The sequence below is a fragment of the Balaenoptera acutorostrata genome, chromosome 16 (assembly GCF_949987535.1).
Source record: "Balaenoptera acutorostrata chromosome 16, mBalAcu1.1, whole genome shotgun sequence".
Taxonomy (NCBI): domain Eukaryota; kingdom Metazoa; phylum Chordata; class Mammalia; order Artiodactyla; family Balaenopteridae; genus Balaenoptera; species Balaenoptera acutorostrata.
Window position 1 is genome coordinate 77,383,992 of NC_080079.1, and position 18,839 is coordinate 77,402,830.

An 18,839-nucleotide genomic window follows, 5' to 3' on the forward strand; every position below is an offset into this window, starting at 1 on the left:
CCAATGCAGGGGACACGGGTTCGTGCCCTGGTCTGGGAGGATCCCACATGCCACGGAGCAACTAGGCCCGTGAGCCACAACTACTGAGCCTGCGCGTCTGGAGCCTGTGCTCCGCAACAAGAGAGGCCAAGACAGTGAGAGGCCCGCGCACCGCGATGAAGAGTGGCCCCCGCTCGCCGCAACTAGAGAAAGCCCTCGCACAGAAACGAAGACCCAACACAGCCAAAAATAAATAAATAAATTAATTAATTAAAAAAAAAATTAACGTTTAAGTGTGTTTCTGCCACCCATCTTCTATTTGATATAATAAGAGTGGGAGTGATAAGACAATTAATTCAGGGTTTTGAAAAGCAAACCAGCTTCAGAGCAACGCTTGAGCTTGTGTTGCCGACTTGCTATGTGGTTCCTGACAACCAACCTCAGAAATAATTCCATCATCATGAGAAGTACAGAAAGAACCACAAACCAAACCTCAAAATGGATGCTAAGAGAAAACACCGTTTAAAAAAATGTCCCTTCCTATCAGAAGGCAGACCAAAAGGAAGTTCATCCTCCCACCCACAAATTCCCCAGAGAGCTTTCCACCAGAAGGTCGACACCCAGCCGGACCCTCTTCTCTGAGCCTCTAGTTTCTTTCATGGCATATTAAGTGCCGATCTGGAGAGTGCCATGGGCCTCAGGACTACTAAACAGAGGGCGAGAGGCACAAAGCACGCCCGTGGTCGCCAAGAGGGTATGTACACACTTGCTGCTTTCCCGCATTTTTCGGAGCTGAGTTTTTAGCCAGAGGCTGCTCCTTCACGATAAATTGACTGAAAGCTATGTTATCTCTTTCAAATCAATTCCTCTCTTTCAATTCTTATGTGTGAAGACAAAGGTTATTTTAAACCCTTAAGAGATTACTATTAAATTTAAATTGCCTGTAACCATCGTATAGTAATAGATTTATGACTGATGATAGGTTTAGTTAAAATATAACAATCTTAAAAATATTCTTAGTGAAAGATTCCAATCTGTGCGCACGTAATTGGTATAAAATTAAAAAAATTAGACCGTGGCATTTCCGAGGGAGCCCTAAGCTATTTTTCTAGCGAGGCTGTGCGAGTGTGTATCAGGCTTCCTCTTTTCACTCCCTTTGTGTTGTAAGTACCCTGGAGGTCATGTAATAACCAATGCCAAGGAAAAATAAAACTAGAAATGATTAGCGTGTACCATCATGCAGCGGCGTACTCTGCCTAAAGAGCAGGAAATGGTCTAACATCAGATCGCCGCCAGGCATCTCCGCCCAGGCCTGTGCGCGGAGGAGAGTTGCGGCCGGACTCAGGGGGAAAGCAGGGAGCCAGGAGAGCGACCCGCGACTGCAGCCGGCTTTTAAGGCTAATAATCGCTTCGCAGCAGGTCCCGGGCAGCACTCGCGCGAGTTCCGCGGCGGGACCTGCCGTGGGAGACCTGGGCGCAGGACCGGAACGGCGCTCGCGGCGGTAGCTGGGGACCCCGGGGCACCCGGGGACTCTCCCCGCGCCCCGGCCCGCTGCACCCGGGCTCCGGCTCGCGCGTCTGGGGGCGGGGGGTGGAACCCGGACGCACACGGCAGGGGCTTTGCTAATTGCCAAGCAGGAAGTGAGCGCCGGGAAGAGCGGCGGAGACAGGGGAGGAGCGGGCGGAGGAGGGGCGCGCGGAGCCGCCGAGGTTCGCTCCCCGCGCGTCCGAAAGGCAGGGCAACCCAGCCCTGCAACCCGGCTCTCCTCCCCTGTCCCGCCGGCCGCCCGGCCCGGCTCGGGCGCCCGTCGGCCCCACCCCGTCCCCATGGCTTCTCCGGAGGACCCTGTGCGCGCGGGTAAGTTGACACCGCGCCGCACCCTCACCCGGAGCGCGGACCGCGGGTCGCTAGATCGCGAGGCGTCCGCGTCTGGGGCGGGGCTGTCGGGGCCGAACTCCCCGCGAGCCCCTAGGGGCGACCTGGGACCACCCTGGACCCTGGCGCCCGACCCGGGGCCGGACGGGGGACTTCGGCGGCGCCCGGTCCCGGAGGGCGAGGTGCGAGGCTCCCCCCGCGAGCGGCTACTGGTGGCGCCCGCTCCGGCGGCCCCCTGGCCCCAGTCGCCCCCAAGCGTGTCTGAGACGCCCCTTCTCTCCTCTCGCCCCAGCCTCTTTGTTCTGCACCGGGGATGCCAGGTTGAAACAAGCCCCTCAAACCTCTCTGGCAGAAAAGAGCGCAAGGGGTGGATTTCTTTTTTCCTCCCGAGCTCTCCCTTTCTCCCCATTCAACGTGCCTTCTCATTTCTCCCCTTCTCTCCTCGTTTCACTTTTATTAAATGGTTTTGTTCTAAATATTGGCCCTCGGAGCTATTTCATAAACTAGTATCCACAAAACCAGGTGGCTGATCCCACCTGTAGAGGCCTTTGGTTAGAATGGCCTCTAGTTCTGTCGTTATCGTTAAATATTGTGTTTGCACCTGAAGCCAGAATCTAGAGTTTTCTTTAATCTCACTTGAATTGAAAAACCGTAAAATACTGTGTCTGTACCTGAGACCAGGCTCTCGATTTTTCTTTAATTTCACTTGAATTGAAAATCTTCCTCAGATTTCACCTTTCAGGAATTCGCTGTCCTTGCTCTCCCATACCCTAGACTGATCCTCAGCGAATGTTCGTCGAACACGCGAATGAATGAATGATGTATCCCCCAGAGCACACTGGGGCTTTTTCTAGTTTTGTTGAGGCTGGAAAGGCTAGGGAGAGAACCAGATATCCAGAACCATAGATACCTGCTTAGAGACACGTGTTCCCTATTTTATTTCTTGGGCTTGGGCAGGGCCGGAGCTTGAATGTTTTATTGTTCATTTGAGGCTTGAGCAGTTAGGAGAATGAGAAAGTATCTGGAGGTGGGTCAGAAGATTGCTAACTTGGCATTGTGATGTTCTGCGTCTGGGAGAGTTTCCTGGAGATTTTAAGAAAGATCTAAATTCTTCTTCAAGTGGTGGTTCTTTAAGTGAGGAATGGTAAACATTTTATCCATGGGAGATGGAACATAAATAAATGGTTTGGATATCCTTCTCCTCCCCCATATTCATTGTTTGGAAAAACAGAAGGGGAAATTAAGGGAGAAATCCTACCCCTGCCCCCCAACTCTCACCTCTGCATCCACTTCCTCTTCTGAAAATGTAATTGGCAAGACGCCAAGAGGTGTTAAGCTAGATTTTACTAACAGTGGTTTTGCATCTCATTCAGTGATGATGGTGAAGGAGATTCAAAAAGATCTTGATCGGGACCCACTGAATGGGGATACATATAAGGTCTGCTTGGGACCCCCAAAATCAACGGCACCAGAGGAGGTGGGTGCTGGGAAACACAGCTTCATGTATAAAAAGCCTCAGTGAGTCAAGAGTGTGATCAGGCCACCAGGGCAGCTAATAGGATCTTAGATGACAGTAATAGTACTACAGGATCTAGAAGTCCGGTGATGCTACTTAGCCTGTTTGGCCCAGCCAAGATGGAAGCTCACAACCTGGGACAAAGGGACTTGGAAATCCCAGCACATGTGGCGGGATGGGAGACCTGAGGATATGATGATAGGAGGGTGTCATTCGGAAAGAACCTGTCTCCTTGACTTTGAGAGGTAGAACCCAAACTTGTAGGTGGACTTTTGTTGGCTTCCTCCAAAGAGGGGAGAGACCTCCTGAGTAGAGATCTGCCTGTCACTTGCAGGGGTGTTGAAGAACATCTCCAGGCATCTGAAAGAAACACTCATGTCCATTCCCACTCTGGAATTCTATCCATTAGATGAGGGTTCTTCCAGTTTAAAAAAAGATATATAGTATCTCCACACTTGCATATAGAAACAAAGGGTTGGACAGAAATATGACCCCAAAAATGACTTCCTCTTTCTAACATCTCATATCATTTCTATAACCTCCAGGACACATCCCTTCCATTTCTGTAATGAAACCACAAGTGGTGATAATGTGTAAAACTCGTTAACGTGGCATTTTCATGTCTCCACCCCAGACCCAGTTACCATGCTGTCTCACCAGATTTCCTGTACTCACCTCCCAACTGGTATTTCCACACACACTCTCACCTTCCACCAACCTGTTCACCTAAAAGTGGCCAGAGTGACCTTTTAAAAACAAATCGGATCTCGCCATTCCTCTACTCAGAAACCTGCGCTGACTTTCCAGTAAACCCTCAGTCCTTCAGTGGTGTCCATGCTCTGTACCTGGGCCTGTAGCTCTCCCTTCAGTCGGCAAGCCTGCTCTGTCTCTTCGTCTGCATTGCAGCCACCCTGCCTCCTCTGTTTCCTTGAGAGCCCTGGACCACCCGCCTCCTGGCCTTTGCACAAGTTGTTTCTGCCGCCTGGAAGCCTCCCTTCCCCTCCCCCCAACCCCCGCCCGTCCAGTTACCTCCTGCCCACCCTTCAGATTTCAGATCAAAACTGATGTAGATTCAGCTCCATGTTACACAACCTTGGTGCACCCTTCCAGCACCTGTCACCGTTTCTAGCTGTGAAGATTTCACCATTGTCTCTCTCCCCCATTAGACTATAAGTTCTTGGACAGAGGGCACGTCTGTTTTGCTCGACCGTTTTTCTCCAACGCCTGGCCCAGTACCCAGCACATAGTAAGCCCTGGTTAAATACTTATCATCTCAGTAAATGAATGAAAGATATAAAATGTAACCACCTGTGCATCAAACTGGGGGCAGAAAAAGCTCTTCCCATATTGGCATCTTAGGAACTGATTCAGTTAGATATGTTAACTGGGTTTACCTTGTAAAGGTAAAAAAAAATAAAGCTGTTTGTATATCCACATGCATATAACAAAGGTGGGTATCTGTTATTATACCGTATGAACTTAATTAAAAAAACAACCCTTTGCCCTGAGAAAATTTACACTGGCAGGAAAATAGTCATGCTGGTTACAGTGTAGCCATCTCGTTCCGTCTCTACCACTAACAAACCATCCATCGTGGAATGAGTCAGAATTGCCTGTTGAAAGTGAATAAAATCTGGTTCATGTTCATACAGATATTAAGGACAGAAACAAAGAAAGAGGCTTTGAAAGTCGGGAGAGTTGGGGAGATGGTACAGTTCATTGCTTCGTCGCAGTGAGCTAAGTGCCCTTGGCCACGGAGCGCATCAGCGTATGTTCTGCCTTTGTTCATCCTCGGGGTATTGTTTGCACTGCACACAGGGCTGCTCCCTGGGAGCCCTGGCCCAGGACAGCCGCTTAGGTGGCATCTCACCCCTCATGCACCCCTCTGAGCCCTCCTCCGCGCTGGGATGGGTCTGAGGTGGCACCGTGTCCTTCTTGCAAACTCCAGTAGCACCGGGAGCAGAAACCAGGACTAAAGGGGGAACCACTTCGAGCAGCAGCTTATTTGAAAGGCTGGACTGGCCAGTTCGTTCACCACATCCACCAGAGAGTGCTGACAGGCTGCGGTTTTCCTTTCTTCCTTCTTTCTTCCCTTTCTCCTTCCCCGTCCCGTGGGTTTTTCCAATGCCCACTTCATTTCTTTCCCTTTCTTACAATGCCTCTAAGTTTTCTTCTCTCTACCCAAGTATTTCCCCCTTGTCTTCATTCCTCTTTCATCCCTTGGTTCATCTCTTCCCTCCCCTCGCCTCTCCCTCAGCTTGGCCATCATCCAGAGAAGTTGCTCTAGAGGTGCACCTTCTTGATCCCTGGTCCTTTCTCAGCTTGTTCAGCCCCTGCTCTGAGGTGCAGGGATGACAGAGCAGGGCTGCTGCCAAAGACAGAGAAGAAGGTAAACTTAGCAGCGTGTCAGTGCTGCTTGCCTTGAGAGCTTCTGTAATCCTGAGTACGGTTAGGACTCTAGGGCTTCCTTAGAATCAGTAGTGAAAACAGCTGTAGGTCAAAAGAAAAGCTAGAGCACAAAAAAATAATAACAGAGGAAAAATAAATGAACTCTGAAATCACCGAGTTCAAAGAATTGCCTTTACTTTTTCACTAAGAAGCACAAGAGGCCCCACTCTTCTGACTCCTGATGATCGCGAAAGCCAGGAAGCTCTGACACGCTTCCCTCTTTGTTTCTCTGAAAGGACATCTTTAGAGGAGATCTTTGATCTTCCTTTGAGGAACTGTCTTGAGGAGCTATTGGCCCTTATCTAACGTGATTCATAAAGGGAGATGTCCAGACGTGACCGTGCTGCTCTTGGGCAGCTCACCCGTGTCTGTGTTGGACAATCCGAGATCGTTCCTGGTGGAGAGGCTGCCGGGTGCAGCCCACGGTCTCCAGGGCTCCTGGGGATTCTGATTCAGGAGCTGACGAGAGCTGGGTCTTTGAGTGGATGATGGGTAGGTGAGATTTTGCATTTAGAGTTGATGCCGGAATGATGAAAGCTTTGGGGGATGTCGGGTGAATGTGTTTTGCGCATGGGAAGGACATGAATTTGGGGGCCAGAGAGTGGACTGTTATGGGTTGAACTGTGCTCCCCACCCAAAAAAAATTTGTTGGCATCCTAACCCCCAGTACCTCAGAACGTGACCTGATTTGGGAATAAAGTCTTTACAGAAGCAGTCAAGTTAAAATGAGGTCATCAGAGTGAGCTCTCTTCCACTGTGACTGGTGCCCTTATAGGAAGGGAAAATTTGGACACAGAGATCCCCCCAGGACAGTCTGTTCCCCCCAGGACAGTCTGTTCCCCCCCAGGACAGTCTGTTATCAGGTGGTCAGTGCATGAACCACTTCAAGCAACCCGAAGGTAGTGGAAAACGGGTAGATTTTGAAAAAATCAGAAAGTCCCAGATCCAAATTCTGCTGCTTCCTTTGCCCTATGATCTTGGGCACTCAGTATGGATAAAGGAGACACTTGGCCCTCTCTCAGGGTTACTGTGAGGATGAAACGGGGCTGTGTGTAAACCAGGTAGCATGGGGCGGTGGGGTGGGTGGGCGGGGAGGGGTACTGGGTAAGTGGGAGCTCTAATTGTAACTGGGGTTCCTGTGTCGGAGTGACCTTCACCTGAAGATGCTCTTTTCACCTTTGGGGCCCCTACTTCTCACCACTCATGGACTTTTAAAGCTGGAAGGGCATGCGGAGGCTCTCTGTCCCCCTGCCCCCCTGAATATTACAGATGAGGCACTTGAGGCCCAGAGAGGCAAGTAACTGCAGCTGGCCTCGCTAGCTCTCACCTGGGGCCTCCGGGAGCCAGGCCGGGTGCCCTTCCAGCAGCTGAGTGGCATCAACTCACCATGGGTTTCACTCAGGCCTTTTGAGGACCTCCCCAGAAGATGCTCATGTGAATTAAACATCATTCTCATTGCCATCGGTGAGACCCCCTTTGGTCAATTACCAGCTAATTTGGGGTGATCTCTGCCTTCTTTAGAGTCACCAATCCAGGAGAATGGAGGCAGCTTTGGGACAGTAGAGCGACAGCCAGGAGCAAGAGGAAGGTCCCCACCCACCCCTGGCTGAGCTGCTGGCCTTGCCACCTCGGAGCTCACACGATCCCCCTTTCTGTTTCGGCTTCTTCGTGCCCCATCTGATATCAGAGCCTTGCCTAGAGGCCCAGCCTGCTGTTACCTGGGGCCTGTAAAAATAAACATTTTAAAGCTTCTGAGTAAACTATTTGATTTTGTACTAATAATACTGTAAACATGTGGCTCCAAGAGCTCTCAGAAATACTTTAGGACAACTGCTTACTTCTAGACTAGTCTCAAATCACCAGGATCAGCCCTCCTCCAAATAATCTGTCGGTACACATCACGGGCCTGTGAGAACAAAGGTGTTTCTGCGTGAACTACAGCAAGGGCCGGGGGAAGGCCCGGGATCAGGTAGAACAAGTGGAGCGACACCGTGGGTCTGGGTCTGTGAGCGGATTTGGCAATAACACGTAAGGAAGAACTTCATCCCCAGCCTGGTCTACGTCAGAAGCTGATACAGTCACAACCATGCGAATGAAAATAATAAAAGACCTGAAAGTGCCTCTAAGACTGGTCCTAAACCTTTCCTGATTGCCTAAGCCTTTCCTGATTGCCCTCTCACTTTGCTGTTGTGCTTCAGAAAACAAACAAAAAAACCCCCTAAATTCTCTGTGCCCTTCCCATCTTAAATTCCATCTATTCTCAGAGGTTTCAGACCAAAGCAAGAGACTTTGGGCCTCCAAACACTTGTCCTGTTCACCCCATCACCCTCTGAGGCACAGATTCTCAGGGGAAGTCGTTCCCAAACCTGACCTGACCAGAATAATGATGATCAGCTGGGTGTGGGAACCAGCCACGTGGACCCCCTCCTGTTGGCTGGGAACACTTAACGTGAGTCATCCAAGGTCATACCGCTAGACTCATTCAAGGTCAGGCCACTAGGTCTCAGCGGTGTGGTGGTGAGGACCCCAGCCTTCTCCTCCCAAGCCCTGTGTGCCTTCCCTTTAACTGTCTTGTTTGCATTCTCACTGCTGCTTTTGGGGTAATTCTGCCTTTCCCAGCTGTCTCCTCCATTTTCTTCCTCTTCCTCTTTTTCCTTCCTTGTGTACTAATGTCTCTGTAGGAAACAGGCCTAACTTGTCATAGACTTGGTGGGCAATAGCTGCACAGGATACCTATTAAAATTCCACCCCCCTAGTGAAGGTAAACTTTTAAAGTATTATCATCCAGGGAATGCCTTGGCGGTCCAGTGGTTAGGACAACACGCTCTCACTGTTGAAGGCCCAGGTCCAATCCCTGGTTGGGGAACTAAGATCCCACAAGGCCGCGTGGCCAGAAAAAAAGTTTTATCATCCAGATACACTTTGGTGAAAATGAAGTGGTTGAGACTAGGCTGTGATAGGAGGGAAAGAAAGGACTGGAGGCTACTCATGGTGGCTTCTACTACCCCCTCCCCAGCCAGGAGCTAGACATGGGAAGGGTAGAAAGGAAAAACTGGAAAACCGAATGCAGGTGTCCGGCTGGACCTATCTGAAGTATGCTCATGCGTCCCGTTCTTTTTCATCTCTAGGCCTTCGCCTATGTTGTTCCCTCTGCCTAGAATGCTTTTCCTTCCCTGACTTCTCCTGGCAGCTTCAACTCATCCTTCTGGACTCAAGTGTCATCTCCTCTATGGGCTCCTCTCTATCCACTCTTCACTCCCCACCAGACACCCCGGGCTGGGCTTGTGTTCCTCCTGTGTTTCCATATCCTTCTGCATTTCTACTGTCTTAACACCAAGTGCTCTGTATGATAATTGCCTTTTCCTTGGGCAGCAGGAGTTCTGTAAACTCAGGGTGGAGTTAGCAACACAACTTGTTCTTATTGTTCTTTACATTGACTTAAATCCAGGTCTGAGTCTGTAATCTACTGGGCTGGCAGGAAATTCCATTTCAGTCCAGACTGGGGCCTGGCCCCTTCCTTAGGGTCATATAGGAATCTAAGAGGATCATGTGGTGCTTGGAAAAGGAGGGGCCTTGAATTTTTAGTGCATCCGGGTGGGCTTGATGTCCTTGTTATCCAAGCCTGAGAAGACTCTTGAGGTCCAGGAGCCCTGTGTTTCTCTTGCAGACCCAAATCACAGGTTGGTTTCTCTGTGGGGCTGGGAACCCTGGGACCCAGGGGTTAGCCCCCTCCGTGCATTCCCTGATGTGGTCTTGCCACCTCTGGGCTCTGCTAAGGACCACGACACAGTCCCCGCTCGTGGAGCTGCAGTGTCTGTCCCCTGCTCCATGGGGGGATACTGGCAAAAACTCTCTCCTTTTGCCTCCGCTCCTCTGGGCCACCTCCTTTAATCTCTCCAGTGACTGTAGCCTGTCATAAAACAAATAAAAAGATGTTCCCTTCACACTGCTTCTCCTTCGGGCATTGTCAACACCTGTGGGGAGAGAAATGTGAGAAGTCTGGACACATTCTTGGATGGGAAACATCTAGGGAGAACAAACAAATGATCTCCATAAGTTGTCCTGTTTTGTTTGTTTGGATCCCCCAAGGCATTCCCAGGACCTAGTGTGTGGGCCATAGTATGTACTTAATGAAGATTTGGGAGAAAAATGAAAGATGAATCTTGACTGGCCCAAGGCTGGCCACTTAGGGTTTTGCAGGTCGTGTAGTGACTGCACAAAATACCGAGTATCCCATTCAGACAGATAGGGTTATCGAGCAAGATAGTTTTCTGGCAGATGTTTCGTAAAGTGTCTTGGAAAGGGGGAGCTTTTTTTTCTAATTTTCTTGCTCAAAGTTATAATCAGATTGTTGCCGACCTGGGTCCTTGGACTCTTTAATCAATAGAAATTGATAAGAGACCAGACGAGAAACTCAGGCAACGCTTTACTGGGACTCGTGCTGCAGCATGAGGGGTAAAAACAAGAAACAGGTGCCCTTGCTTGCTGTCCTGGGGGGACGCGGTGAGCTGGTCCCTTAAATGGGGTGAGGGTGGGAGCAGACTGGTGGGTCGGGCCTGAGGGGTGGCTTAGGTGGCCTGACCACCCCCTTGGTGGTGCTGTGTGCAGGGGTCACGTGCAGTACCCTGCTTTTTCTCCCGGCACCTCAGAAATGGCGGTTGGTTTGTGCCCTTTTTGTATTCTTTTCTGTATGTTGTTCATAATTTGCCCAACGGCACTTGCATGCAGTTATTTTTAGTCTTTTATAGTTTCTTTGTACTCTGTTGCTTGAGGAGATGTTTGTCCAGGTGCAAGCGCTCCAGTAAAGGGTCCCAGGTCCCAGCCTGTCTCAAAATCCAATATGCAAAAGAGTCATTAATATCACATTCACCTAATTTGTAGTTATTTGTACATCTGAGTATTTGTAGATATCTATAAGTAAACTGTTCCAAAATATTTTTTAATGTAGTTTATTAGTCATAATCACTTTCTTGATGCAGCCTGAACTCATTCTTTCTTATTTTGTCTCCACTAATGACTGAAAGTAAGCTTTTCTCCAAACTGATTGGGGTAGCTTGTGTCTATATGAAGACAGCTATCAAAGGACACACTGTGCTTCTAAGTTAAAGAAAATGCTCTCCATTTGTTCTCTTTACAGATCATTTGACAAAGGAGCCAGTGGAAGACACAGACCCTAGCACTATATCCCTTAATATGGTAGGTTACAACTTTTACATTAATGGTGATGACTCCTGTTTTTCCTTTTTCCCCTTTGTTATTTCTTTATATTTTTTATTACTTAGTACTTACACGAAATTTGAAACCCTAAAATAAGGTTTTCCAAGATAAATTTCTTTTTCATGATATTTCTCTGTGACATAATAAACTTGGGGTTTCTCCAGGTTAAAAATGGTGTTAGACTGTGTTCTCATTTTGCACATATCAGAAGTGGTCTTCTTAGGTTACGTGAGGTCTTTATCTGCTTGTCTACTTTTAATACTATCTATTTTTAATTACCAGTTCTTCAGAAATCAAAATATCTAACTTGAGATTGAAAGAAAAAATAGGACAACCTTAAAGTAAAGGCGGGCTGCCCATGTGTCAGATGGGCATACACTGTTGATTTACCTCTGTTACCACTTTTTTTCTTTTAATTTTTAAAATTTATTTTTGGCTGTGTTGGGTCTTTGTTGCTTCGCGTGGGGTTTCTCTACTTGTGGCGAGTGGGGGCTACACTTCGTTGCGGTGCGCAGGCTTCTCATTGTGGTGGCTTCTCTTGTTGCGGAGCACGGGCTCTAGGCACGCGGGCTTCAGTAGTTGTGGCACGTAGGCTCAGTAGTTGTGGCTCGCGGGCTTAGTTGCTTCGCGGCATGTGGGATCTTCCCAGACCAGGGCTCAAACCCTTGTCCCCTGCATTGGCAGGCAGATTCTCAACCACTGCGCCACCAGGGAATCCCCTCTTCTGGCTTCTGATGGTCGTCGGCAGTTCTTGGTGTCCCCTGGCTTGTAGCTGCTTCGCTCCGTTCTCTCCCTTTGGTGGCACGTGGCCGTCTTCTCCCTGTGTGTCTGTGTCTTGTTATCTCTTCTCCTCTTACAAGGACGTCTGTCCTGTTGGATTAAGGGCCTACCCTACACCAGTATGACCTCACCTTAAGTAATTCTATCTACAATGACCCTGTTTCCAGTGAGGTCGCAGTCTGAGGTACTAGGGGTTAGGACTTCGAGGTATTTTTGGAGGGGACACATTTCAACTCTAACATTCCTTCCAGGATTGAATGCATGGTCCTTGACATGGCAGATGAGGTCCTCCGTGACCGTGTCTCAGCATCCCCCTGATGAGCCAGTTGTGTCTAGCTGTTTGCTGCTCCTCAAATGCCCCACCCCCTCCCCCCGTCCTGGGATACCCAGAGTGCTGGTCCCTCCCTGCTTCCTCACGTACTGAACTCCTGTGCATCTTGCCACGCAGCTCAAGTGTTATCTGGGAAGGCTTCTCGGCCTTGGGGCCTTCGGGTGCTGCCTTATCCATAGTCCCTACTTTTTATCGCATGGTGTGGGAATTACTTGCTTGCCTGACTTCCTGCGAGGCTGTGCCGACCGTCTTCCCATATGCAGAGTGGGGCACGAAGCAGTCAGCAGTGTTAAATGAGCCAAGGTTCCCGAGATGCTAGAACGGCACCCTTCCTAAATCCCTTCGCCTCCTTTCCAGGGTCTTCCATGGAAACCGGCTCCATTATTTCGTGTCCAACCCTGTCTTCCTTTTCCACCTCCAGCATGCATCTCTCCTACAGGCTGGCCCGTCTTCCAACTACCTGGCCTTGCTCCTCCGTGCCCACCATCTGCAATCACCATGCTCCTTTCTCTCGGTCATCTGAGTCCTGGGCATTCTCTAGGCCCATCTCAACTGTCAGTCTCTCCAGGAAACCTGCGCTTGTTCGTTCATGTAGTCTGAACAGAGTCAAAATCTGGGGATGCAAAGATCATGGTCCCTTCTCTTGAAACACTCACAGTCTGTCTGAGGAAATAGACAAATACTTTGAAAAGAGCCTGATAAGCACTATAGTACAGATGTGCTTTTCATGCTCTGGGGAGCAGAGTATGGAGAAGGATTTAGTCTGGGGGAAAAGTATTTGATTTTTAAGTTCTCTGTGATTGATGATTGATTGATTGACTGATTTCTTTTTTCACTCAGGATTGTGGTTTATTACAGCAAAAGTATTCAGATTAAAGTCAGCCAAAGGAAGAGGGGCATAGGACAGGGCCCAGGAGAGTTGCAAGCATGGAGCTTTCGGCTACCCTCTGTCAGTGACGTTGTGTGGACAGTGTTTACTTGTCTCAGTAACGATGTGTGATGATACACACAGAGTATTGACAACTAGGGAAGCTCACCCCGCCCTTGGGGGTCCAGAGTGTTATTGGGGCTCAGTCATGTAGACACGCTTGACCACCAGTGTGTCTGACCTTAGACTCCAGCCCCTTCAAAGGTTGAACTGATACCGTAAAGATGATTGATTGATTTCTTTTGTGGAAAGGGGTTGGAGGCTTCTAGAAGGTTCTGAAACTTTACTGCCTAGCTCCAAAGAAACTCCAAGGAAAGGCGTTTAAAACAGAATCCCTGGTTCCACATTTGTTTCTTTTCCTCCTCTGTCCAAGGAAGATAGTGATGAGACTTACAGGAGAGTTGGGAGGTACAGCTTTTTTTTTTTTTTCAGGCTGGAGGACTGTGGACCCAAAGGCCCAGATGCAGATGATGGTGGGAACTGAGCCGGAGTCAGAGGACAGGCTAGGGAGATTGGGTGCATTCCCACTCCTCTCATGGAAGTCTTTAGAAAATGACTACATTGTATAATCTGCAGTAGAAGCTTCCAGAAGCTTAGATACCTGCATATTTGTCAGTACCAACAAAGAAATAATGTGATTGTAAGAGCATTTGCTATTTTGAATTCCCTGCAACAGTACTGCCCTCAACTAAAGCATTGGGGAATTGTGCATAATTGTGCATAATGGGTAACTAACTCGTAGATCTTTGTGCAATTAATGGGATAGTTACCTTTTGACTCCTGTCCTAGTCAACCCGTGACAGAGCTCTCCAATTGTGAGTACTGCCCAGAACACATGCTTATTGGCCCGAACGAATGTCACAGAAATGGTGAGAAGAGATGGGTCTGTCCCCATAAGTCACTAACAGAAATGTCCCTCAATTTTGAGCTGCAGGAAATAGAGAGAAGAGCACTGCAGAAAAGAGAGGAAGTGTGGGTTAGTGGTCAGAGCTGAAGGCTTCTTCTGTTTCATGTTCCAACATTAACTTCTCATCCACCTTGGTTTCATTTCTATAAAATTGAGAGTGAAAACAAGCAATGGGTCAGGCGTATTGATAAATCCAAGGCTAAAAACTTGCAAGGATTTAAATTAAAATCATGACTTTCCCAAGACAAAGCTTTCTCTTCACTTTGATCTTATAATTGACTACGGTGTTTAAAAGTAACACTCCTCTTTTGTTGGTTTCTACAGTCAGACAAATATCCCATTCAAGACACGGGACTCCCTAAAGGTATGTACAGTTAATGTAACAATTTAAACTTGTGATTACTTTCATATCTTGAACAAAGCACTAGTCAAAGTAATTTTTCATTTTTTAAAATTGTAAAACAGAAACATACTGATAATTTAGTGCATGATTTGACCTTCTCTGGTATGAATTTTCTTATTAAAAGGTAGAAATTATTTTATAGCAAATTATACATCAAATTCCTATGGTGTTTTTAACATGCATAAAATGAAGAAAGCCAGGACTGTGGGTTGCAAGTGTCAGAAATGTAGCTCAAAGTAGTTTAAAATGAGGGGGGGGGGGACTTGGTGGCTTAGAGTCTTTGGGTGCTGCTAAATCCAAGCATTTAAATGATGTCTCAGGCTCAGTCCCCCACTCCCCCCCCCGCCCCATGGCTCTGTCTTCTGTGTCGGCTCCATGCTCGAGCAGGCTTTCCCCACGTGGTGGGAAAGATAGTCTCTGACACCTCCAGCTTCACGTGGTGCAGCTAAAGATGCCGGGGCGAGAGGGAGCCTTTTCCCCAGCACACATGGCACAATTTTAGGGGCACACCGTGAGAGGAGCAGTTTGGTCGTGTGGCCATCGCTGTATCAGTTGCTGTCGTCGGAGGATGGAGGGGTGACCAGGTCTGAGCCTCGAGGTTGGAGGGCATGAGGTCAGTTCTACTCAAACCACGGGAAAGAGGGTTCTGTTACCAGACAAGGGGCAAGGGATGCTGTCAGGCCCCAAAGCAAAAAGAGCTTGCTTTTATGATCCACAGGCTAATGTCTCAGGCGTGGTGCCGACCATAAAGGCCTGAACCTTTCCTAATTTCCCCTGGGGCAGCCTGCAAGGCTGTATCCAGTACGGAGGCCGAGCTGCCGCTTATCGCACTGGAGCGTTTACCTTGTGCTGTGCTGACCGGCCAGAGAGGAGGGGTGGGGAACAATCAGATCTGAGCAGCTTCAGAGATGGCAGGGGCCCCCCGGCTTCCTGTAGAGGAAGGACTTCCCAGCACAGCCTGCTGTGGGGTTCCCCAGCAGCCCCTGTGGTGATGGGTATCACAGGGTCACTGGGCTGCGGGATTGGGAGCTCCCTGGCAGGGCCCACCTGTGGTTAAGTCTGTAGTTCTGCCAGGTCCCCCTCCCTCATTCTCTACTCACCAGACTCTTCTTCCTGCTCCCTGAAATGACATCATTAGAGTTTCTTTCCTTTTGCCTCTTGTGCACGTCCCAGAAATGGCAGTGGTTTAGGGAAAAGAGGCTGAAGGCCAGGTTTGAGCCCCAATCCTGGCTGTTCTAGGGAAGACTTCTCCCAAGCACACTTTGCCCTTTCCCCTCTCCATGAATGACTTCTCAGTGTCCTGAATTCCCCAAGCTGTGATTGCCTAGTTCAGCAAGAAAGTGGAAGGTGCAAGCCAGGCCACCAGGACGAATCGGAGGCCGTCTTGGGCCGTGTTCCTTGGATTTTTAGGGTGCAGTGAAGAATTACCTGGGGAGCTAGTTTAAAATGCAGATTCTGGGCCCCACTACTCCAAAATCATGATGTGGTGGGTCTGGGGTCAGGCCCAGAAACCTGTGTTTTTAATGCAAACCTGAGTGGGTGGGACACAGACCTCCCTTTGAGAGCGTGCCTTAGAAGCTTCAAGAATGTGGCGTGCCACATGTAGGAGAGACCCGAGCTGCAGCCAGACCGCCAGCTCTGAGAGGACTCAGCAGGTGACCTCATGGCTCAGGGTCCCAGTGTCCAGTCTGCAGTGCAGAGAGGACAGTATTACACCGACCTCCCAGGGGGCTTGTGAGAATTCAACGAAACAAGCCTGGAACAGTACCTGACTCCCAACGACCATCCGACAGGGGTGGAGGGAAATCTGGCAAAAGAATTGTGAGCAGTCAGGGTAGAGGACTGTTGAAAGCTTTCGTAGCGGAGAGGCAAGAGTGGAACCACCATTTTAGGTAGACTGGGCCGCAACAACTATCCGAAGACCTTTTCTATCACTCTTGAACATGATTTCCTGTTTTAAGAGAAAAAGATTGTTGCTTAGCAGCCTGATAATACAGTAACTGTACCGTTGGGTTTCTCCTAGAATTTGAGTTTTACAAAACCTTAATTAAAATGGTGGTGAGTTGACAAATAACTCCAGATCTTTCCTCTGTCCTTATTCATGAGGGCGGGCGGGGAAGTGTTATTAAGCACATAATTTCTTATCTCCAAGAAATACATCGTCTTCTGTGTAATATCCAACATTTACATTTAATAACAATTTAATGTCTGCAGTATTTTTTTTCAAACATACCATAATGGAGCCGATATCATCATTAAATGCTTATGGTAATTTTCTCATTGAAGTTGTTTTTAGGGAAACAAAACCCATATATAATTAGTGAAGAGACTAATTTACAGCTTAAAAGTAAATGTAGGGCTTCCCTGGTAGCACAGTGGTTAAGAATCCACCTGCCAGTGCAGGGGACACGGGTTCAAGCCCTGGTCCGGGAAGATCCCACATGCCGCGGAGCAACTAAGCCCGTGCGCCACAACTACTGAGCCTGCGCTCTAGAGCCCATGAGCCACAACTACTGAGCCTGTGCTCCACAACTACTGAAGCCGTCGTGCCTAGAGCCCGTGCTCCGCAACAAGAGAAGCCACCACAATGAGAAGCCTGTGCACCGCAACGAAGAGTAGCCCCCGCTCACCGCAACTAGAGAAAGCCCATGCGCAGCAACGAAGACCCATCGCAGCCAAAAATAAAAATAAATAAATAAATTTATTTTTTAAAAAAGTAAATGTAATCTAATTATATTAAGAACAATTCAGACTCTGACAGAAGTGAATTCTAGGGGGGCTACTATATTTAATAGAGGAGTCGTTTGTAATTAGCTTGAACCATTTCCATATGATTGAAAAAGTCCTCAAAATGTATTTTCTTAAGAAAATTAGCATGTTTCACAAAATCTTCATTATAATTCTAGTATATTCCTGCTTTTCCCCTGGACAGTACAACATAGTCCCTTAACACGGTCCACACTAGAGTGGTTCTGAATAATGTGCTTTTACCATAAATCAACTGTGGGAATCTAGTGTGATTTCAATGATCAGCACGTTTTTGAGGTGAAACGTGTTATTATACCTGTTTTCTTGTCGGGAACAAATGTGTAGCTTCTGTCTCCCCTGATTTAGAGATTTCTGGAGGTTCATTCTGTCAGGCTTCTGTTATGATAGGTGCTCTGTGAGAATCTGTAGGCACCAAACTCAGGACTAATTTAAGATTGGGGTTTATTTTTTATCACAGAATTCCTGTATCTCGTAGAAACTGCTGGCTTGAGGGTTCTGAAGGGAATGTGACTCTTCATATTTTGAGAGAAAAATGTCTTTGGAAAAAGAATTCTGATTTTTGAGGCACTATTCCTAGTGAGGGGAAATTGCACATAACTACATCATAAAGCAATCAAGATTTTATCATCTTCATCTTCTCTGGCATTACTGCCCTTCCATTGTCCAAAAAAATTAAATAGTGGATATAAAGTTAAAGAGAAGTAGACTGATTTTATTGTTAATTATTTTGAGAAATTTGAACTTAAGCATGGATGATATTTGCAATAATTCGTTAACTAAATGGAGAAGTAGTAGTTCAGTTTGAAAAAGGAGAAAATAAACAAGTACTCAGGAGATCACCAAAATAATTCCTACGTAAAAATGTCTGCCTGAAAACTAGCAGGCCAATGTGTTGTATTTCAGACGATTTCTCATCTTGCCGATTGACTGACAGTATCTTGCTAATAGGTTTCCTTGTTGTAACATGAAACTAAAAACCCCTCCTTCCCGCACGATTTACCACGACCTGGTCCTGCTCATTCCACAAGTTCACTGCCTTCCACCCAGCCATGACGCTGACAGTCTCCTGTTTTAGCAAACCAACCCCTCCCCCAATTACGACACACATACAAAGGTGGCCATTCTGAGAAAGTGTTTTCCTTTATGGAGGGTAGAGGGGTGGGAGAGGGGTACGACCACAGGAGTGCTTGGGGGACCATGTAAGAAAAGTTGCTTTTTAATTTCAAGCTAACATTGCGTCGGGAAATAAAAAGCCCCACTTGTCCAAAAATGCTGGGTTAACAATTATGACACTGGCCATTGTGAGAATTAGTATGACTGAAGTCACATGTCTGTTACTTTTTTGCTGTGAAAAATTAGTGTGCATCCGAATTCTGTGGGGTGCTTGTTAGGTGTCAGATTTCTGGGGTCCCTGAGATTCCAATTCAGAAGGTCTGGAGTGGAGCCCAGGAAATCTGCATTATTAACAGGCAGCCCGGGTAATTCTGGTGCAAGAGAGCTGGGACTGTCTTGAGAAACAGAAGGCTAGGTACGATCTCTACTGCTCCAGCTTAAAAAGATACCATATGGAATCTTAATAAAAGACCGTGCTTTTAGTTTAAATTTTGCAGATAATAATGTTAAGGAAAAAATGACCTTGTGTAGGCAGCAATAAATATAGCCCCTTATATGAATAAATCTATTAG

At 47.8% G+C, this 18,839-nt stretch overlaps 1 protein-coding gene across 4 annotated transcripts in view; it reads left to right on the forward strand.

The window, feature by feature from the left end:
* The first annotated feature begins 597 nt into the window (after positions 1-597).
* The window catches only part of EDARADD (EDAR associated via death domain), a 53,090-nt gene continuing 34,848 nt past the window's right edge, over positions 598-18,839 (forward strand). For 2 of the 4 annotated variants that reach the window (XM_057531132.1, XM_057531133.1), the window contains exons 1-3: positions 598-733; positions 10,957-11,015; positions 14,307-14,346. In XM_057531132.1, the coding sequence (XP_057387115.1) occupies positions 670-733; positions 10,957-11,015; positions 14,307-14,346 (163 nt within the window). In that variant the 5' untranslated portion in view covers positions 598-669. Of the gene's footprint in view, positions 734-1,360; positions 1,838-10,956; positions 11,016-14,306; positions 14,347-18,839 lie in introns of those variants that run through there. The other 2 variants (XM_057531135.1, XM_057531134.1) reach the window with 2 other exon arrangements.